Genomic DNA, 6,724 nt, shown 5'->3' on the forward strand with positions numbered 1-6,724 from the left:
TACTTCTCAAACTCATTAATAATTCATAAAGAAAATTCAGAGGAAATTAATGTTTAATGAGTGTTTGGATATCAGATGAAAAACTGCTCATTTTTGCATCCTTAATTTCTCCTTCAAAAATGATTTTGTTTGAGAAGAAATATCAAACATTCGACACAGTGTTTTATCACCAGATGAAACACCCCGCAGTTCGTCAAAAATACTCCGCTGCGCGTTGTATTTTCAACTCTCTTCTCGGTGTTTCATCTGGTGATGAAACACTGCATCTCATGTTTGATATATTACATCAACTTTTCAAGAATTCTTTCTAGATATAACTTTTAACAAGTGTGGCCATTATGGATGGTATTATCTATGGTGGCAAATTATCACTTATTAAAGATGAAAGAAAAACCTAAGACTACTTGCAATGTCCACAGACAGTCAACCTGCAAAAGAGCTGGTAGCATTTATGATGTTTATTGTTGCATCATCAACTTTTCGATATCCAAAACGGCGAATTTGTATTTTCTTGTCATTTATGTTATGTTCTTCTTCAACCATCACTTTATTGACATCTTGAAGTGTCATGAAAGTCACAGTACAGTTCACTTTCTCCCCTGACCCACGATCTTCAGAAAACTGCACATGTTGGACACTTCCAAATTGACGGAAGTATTTGATAACATCTTCCTTTGTGACACTTTTTGGCAGCTCACTAACAAAAATCTTCTTCTCAAAAGGATACGCAAGAGTAGGTTTGGGTAAACCCCGTGATGGGAAAATTTCTTGACTGTTAATGAAATGAGTCTGTTTACTTATTTCATGTACAGTATGTTCATCTTCAAACAAAAGCGAGAACATTGGATTTGTGCCAATGTTATAATTTGCCCAGGCTGACCTGATCTTTCCAAACTTTCCAAAATATAACACAACTGCTTCGATCGCAGCATCAGCAGCAACAACAATCCTGTTGCTTTTAGTAAGGGATGTGCACATTTTTGAGTTACTCTTCTGAATTTGAACTTCCTGGTGGCAAAGAATTTGGTTTACATCTTTACAGGCTAACTCTGCTTCATCAGCACATGAAAACTGGACAAAACAAAAGTCACGTTTGGTGTTGGCTAAGATGTCAACTGGCCAATCGATCGCCCTTACGAAACCATATTTTGAAAAGTGTTCCGTCATCTGTTCTTTTGTCATAGTGGAATCCACATTTCGCACCTGGACAAAAGGTGTTTTTTCAAACTGTTGTGATATCGGTCGGCTTTTTTGAACAACCAGATGACGGCCACCCATTACGTGAGGTTGACGAAGGACGTTCACGAAATCATCATCATTCTTATACGTTATATGGGCAAATCCCCGAGATCTCTTGGTGGTTTTTGTTAGCGCCCACTTGAAACGTTCAATCTCACCGAACTGAGCAAAGTGCTCACGAAGACTTTCTTCCGTTATCGGCTGTTTAAAGCTGGTGACGAAGATTGTCCTTTCGTGAGCTTGAGGCACCCCTTCTTGGTCTGTACTCTTTTCTGAGAGCTCCGCTGAAGACAAAAAATGCTCGGTCCAGAAATTCCTCGAAGGACTGCCATGTTGGTGCTGGTGAAGAAATGGGTGTCCTGTGTTCCTAGATAGAACTATAACAGGTCTGAAAAGCCTCGGAAACAACCTAGAAAATGACTGATATGCTAATAATGAGCCAAGTAGACTCATTTCAGTTGATTCTATACTAGGAAATACCGGATATTTCAACTAAATTTGCAGAGCATATGGCTTCCAAACGTGACCGAGATGGACTGGAAACACCGGACTATTTATACATCCCCTGTAGGGAGGTACTGGGAAATTTTAAAAAAATAAATATAAAAGATATAAATAAACAAATACATTAAAAAAATGTTTTAAAGTTTTTAATTTAAACAAAAATTCATAATCTCCATCTATTTCCTGTCGGGATTTTTTCAATTTTGTCTAAGATCAACTCGATGCATTGAATTACAGTCTAGGGAGGAGAGGGGAATGGAACGCCTGCCTGAAATTGAGCATTGTCAATTATTGCGGATACTGTTTTACATTATGGCTTACTGCTCTTTTTCCCTGGTTCGTGGTATACCAAAAACTTTAAATATTCGACTATATACAAGAAGGATGCCCTGTCAAAAATCCATGTCTTTTTGGCGCCTGTCAAAATCACGCCTTGAATTCACTGGCTTTCGTGCTTTTTCGTCTCTTCTTTCCGATGAAAAGAAACGAGATCTTCTTGACGAAAGAGCAATATTTATCCGTGATATTCCGCCTAAAACTCCCAATATAAAAGAAAAAATACGAGAGTACTTTTCATCGTTTGGAGAAGTTGAAAATGTACGACGCAAAGGGGCGGATATGATGTTTGTCTCTTTCAGAAGTGTTGAAAGCGCAAAGAAAGCTCTGAAACAAAAACATTTCTTCGAAGGACGATGGATGACAACTCTCCCTAACGTTAAAAAGGGAATGTGGAGAGGACAATCCTGCAAGATTAAAGTAGAAAACGTTCCACAAAGTATGTCAGAAGAGGAGATAACAAGCTACTTTTCTAAGTTTGGGATTGTTACAAGTGTTGACTTTATCATCTTGGACCCAGAAACTTTGAAAAGAAAAGACTTCTGTTTTGTGGGATTCTCAAAGATGAGTGAAGCAAAAAAGGCAGCCCTGGTTCAGATCCACAAGATTGGCGAAAACTCCTGTAAAGTTTATTTATCAACTTCTAAGTTCAGTGCTGTTGAAAATACCAAAGAAATCATTGTCCGTTCCCTGCCACAAGATATAACTGTTGATGAACTGAAAGAGTATTTTGAGCAGTTTGGTGCTATAGAGAAGATTGATCTCATTTGTCAGACACTTGCCCGTCCTCATACAACATATGCATTTGTAGCATTTCAATCCCCTTGTAGTGTAGAGCAAGCATCTGATAATTTGATCCACACAATATGTGGAAAGAAGGCAGTTGTCCAAAAATCTGCATTGTCTTACCCAATCAAAAATGGACATAGGAAGCTTTTTGTTGAGGGCTTTCAGCCAAACACTGATCCTGAACATGTAAGAGAATATTTTGAAGAGTTCGGAAAAGTGGAGTATATAAACAAAACAGCCATTCGGCCCACTGGGAAAACTTACGTGGTCTTCAAATCAAGTGCAAGTTTACGACATGTTTTGCAACTGAAAGAACATGCCTTGGATGGGTGTAATTTGAAAATCCGCCCAGTGTCTTGGAAAAGACCCATGACATTGACAGAGATGACCGAGTTAAATGGGCGAGAGATGGCAGAGTAAAATGAGAAGAACGAGGCATCTGATAAACAAGATTTTAGCCTTCTGTGAATCATCAGCCAATATTTTCTAATAAGTGGGAGGATTAAGAAGTGGTTCTAAAAATATGAGCAGGATTTTACTTGTGGCAGGGTCAAAGTCACAACCAACCTGAAGGACAGGCACTTCTTTGCTTATTTTCTACTGAAAACTAGATTGCAGAAGAGTAAAGAAATCACATCATGCATGTTCGAGCATTGTAATTGTTTTACTCTTTGTCTGCTAGCAACGTAGACAAGATCACAAGCTATAATCAAAACTCAATATTTTTTTATTGTTGCAACTCTGATTCCTCGAGTGTTTTACTTACAACTCCAATTCTTACATTTTCACTGGTTGTAAGCACTCTTTTAATTCCAATTATGATTCCAGTAGTAAAGAGGTGACAAATGGTACTCTTAATCGCATTGGAGATCGGAGAATTCTCCGCTTACTACGCAGAATTCTCCAGCTAATGTGCGATAGCCAATGACTTTTTTCTATTCTGACACGGAGCCTCATTCACAATATTCTCCTGGAAATTTACATCTGTCTCCTGCTACTAGAATTCTTAGTGAAAACCCTGCAAAGATTAGAACATTCTTGAACCAAGAGCTCTTCTTTATTGCGAGTGGCACAGACAAGAAGAGCTCTTCTCGTCTGTAGTCATGCTGTGGGTTGAGGATGGGATCAGAAATTGTTTCACTAGTCGGACTCTGTACTGTTAAAATACACAATAACAAACAAGGATGAGAGCTACCAGTGTCTCTTTAAACACTCACTGTGTTGTTCCTGAAAATGTCCATACTCCTCCCACCCCCAGAGAAATTTGGTTTGAAACCTTTAACTCCTCTGAAAATTTCAAAAGAGTTTGTCCTTTAAGACCCCTCCCCCCTTGGAATTTCCAATAACCCTCCACGAGGTGGATATATATACCTTCTTAAAACAAATCTCAGTGAGTTTTGATACCAAGCTAGCACAAGATTTATTTTGAAACACTGTTTTCCACAATGATTTTAGCAACTATTAAACCTGGAACAAATATATATTTTTCGCAAACTTTATTTTTCTTTGTCAAAAGCTTATAAACTGATTGTAACATTATTCCTTTGTTTCCTTTTTTATGTGGAATCACAATTTTTACATACTTTGCAAATAATGTTCAATAGCAACTTAGAGATTTCAATGAAAATTATCAAATTACCTTGTTCCTTACCAACATAACAAAGCTGTCAACAAGAAAACCTTAAAAATTTATAAGGCTCATGCACTTTGAAAGGAAAATATCCTTCTGTGAGTATGGTCCTCATTAGCTAACAAACATTAGATAACTTCTTAATAATATTTGCACAAAAATAGAATAATTTGGTTGTATAAAATTAATGTCCAATACCCACAGTTACCAATTTTAAAGGATTTGAGGTAAAACTTTAACAATAGCATGGAAAAGTGCCTTACTGTCAAACTCAGACTTACTGTCAAAAAAAAATTCAGGAATGTTGATTGTGTACTGGCCAATTACGGTAAAGTTAAGGACACGCAAGCAAACTACAAAACCACAAACTAATTACCATTCCTGTTTGCGGTGTAGTTTTGTTGCGCCTCAGTGGCAAATTCCTCACAACACAATAACATTCCATAAACATTTCTGGTGTTCACTGTTTTGTGAGTTTCACAGTAAGTGACCTCTGATTACCTGCTAAATTCTCTTCCAAAATTGCCTTGTACTTGTTGGTGAACAAAGGAGAGAATTTACTATTGCATCAATCCTTAACGGCCCTTATTCAATACACCCCTTCAACTGCACCAATCACTGAAGACAGAAAAGAACCCTGAGTAGCTCTTGATCTAAGGTAAAATTTCTTCCATATTAACTTTCTTTGTTTTAAAAGAAACTAGTAAACAAGGCAATTTGGACAGAGAATTTAGGAGTAAATCAGGAGTTCCCTGTGACTTCTTTCCTGGAATTCCTCAAGTACTGGTACCAAGAAGCATCAGTAAATCCTCAAAAATCAATTTACTGACAATGCTATGTTGTGGGGGGGAGGGGGGGATAGCCTGTGAATGGGCTCTCTGTTTAGGAAATGGCTGGGGGCTAACAATAGCAATGATACAACAGGAGAAAATAATGCAAAAGTGCTCTTTTCCTCTTCCTAGTCCCTCACTCAGCTAGCTTCAGTCGCAGGCTAGTGGCCAGGGGGTAGGGAGGCAGGGGTCCTTGAAGTCTCATTCAAGGGACTGCATGAATAAAATAACATAAACTTACAGTACTTAAGTCTTAAGCTAGTTAGCAGGCTTTGAATCGCAAGTTATTTGCTTTGCCGTTTCCTCTTTCTAGAAACTTCCCGTATAAGGATGCCATACGGACGCACATCACTTGTATGACCCCCTGGGGACAACCAGTAATCAGCTCCCGCCCCTGTTTCTGATGCAGGGATGATTTCGAGGCGACCATTTTTCTGATCTGGATTAACGCGATTCTGTAAAACAATCTTGTAGGTTTTTCCCTTGCAAGTGAATTCTTGAGCATACAGCTTTTCAACCATTTCAAGACTAGGGCTGGTATAGATGCCTTTGCCAAACAAAGCTCTCAGCCCAGGTTTATAGCCTTCTTTTAAAATCAGCTTAGCACTGCTCATGTTTGTTCCATGATATGCTACAGGCCATTCCCCAGAGGATTCTTTTGTACGTAAACCATTTGCACCAAGCCAGTCGTCGTTTCCATACCTTCCAACAACTTTGATTGCAATTCTTTTCCAACCGTACGGTCGCTTGTACTCGAAGCCTCCCCTCATATACTTTTTACCATCATCTGGGACGTCGCTGAAGTCGTAATCGAAGTCGGGATCGAGTTCGTTTGTATCAAACGCGCGAGGTAAGGGACCCCCTCCGCCGCGAAGGCGAGGAACCAAGTGGATACTGTCATCGGGTTGGATGTTGTAGTGTTTAACAGTTTCGAAATCCATAAGTTGTCGTCCCGCATAAATGAGTCGAATCTCATCTACTGGATTACCTTCCCTTTCTTGAATCTTAGCTTTGACTCGCTCGATTCTGTCTTCTCCTTTCACTAGAATATTAAATTCTTGGCCATACAACGTCAGCACGCTCAAAGAGAATTCTCCTTCGCCGGGTTCGAGTTTCGCGGGGACGGGTCTCATCACGTACGTTTGGCTAAAAAGCTCGTGGATAGAAAGTTGATTCCCATCGTCTCCTTGCGGGGTTACTTTGGTACCAAGGATTGCTGAGAATCCGGCGCTTAAAAGATCCAAATTGGACATTTTTAACTTTGTGAATACAGTGCAGAACCTTCGATCACAAGCAATTCGAACCGCGGAGCGCCGGTGCGGTGATGAGAAGAAAGCGCGGGAAATCACACTTCCATATTTGGTGTGGCCTGTTAAACATTTACTTTTGTGGAGTC

General features: G+C 39.2%; 3 protein-coding genes across 3 annotated transcripts; 1 reads left to right on the forward strand and 2 right to left on the reverse strand.

The window, feature by feature from the left end:
* Positions 1-42: 42 nt before the first annotated feature.
* On the reverse strand, positions 43-1,756 carry LOC140925252 (uncharacterized). Its single transcript, XM_073375240.1, has one exon. The coding sequence runs from the start codon at positions 1,690-1,692 to the stop codon at positions 424-426; it is 1,269 nt and encodes a 422-aa protein (XP_073231341.1). The 5' UTR covers positions 1,693-1,756; the 3' UTR covers positions 43-423.
* Positions 1,757-2,044: 288 nt separating this feature from the next.
* On the forward strand, positions 2,045-3,374 carry LOC140924435 (uncharacterized). The gene has a single exon (XM_073374468.1). It carries the CDS (start codon positions 2,056-2,058, stop codon positions 3,286-3,288), a length of 1,233 nt encoding a protein of 410 aa, XP_073230569.1. The 5' UTR covers positions 2,045-2,055; the 3' UTR covers positions 3,289-3,374.
* Positions 3,375-4,702: 1,328 nt separating this feature from the next.
* LOC140924472 (uncharacterized) lies at positions 4,703-6,614 on the reverse strand. Its single transcript, XM_073374496.1, has one exon. It carries the CDS (start codon positions 6,579-6,581, stop codon positions 5,613-5,615), a length of 969 nt encoding a protein of 322 aa, XP_073230597.1. The 5' UTR covers positions 6,582-6,614; the 3' UTR covers positions 4,703-5,612.
* Positions 6,615-6,724: the final 110 nt, after the last annotated feature.

Source organism: Porites lutea, chromosome 14 (assembly GCF_958299795.1).
Source record: "Porites lutea chromosome 14, jaPorLute2.1, whole genome shotgun sequence".
NCBI lineage: Eukaryota > Metazoa > Cnidaria > Anthozoa > Scleractinia > Poritidae > Porites > Porites lutea.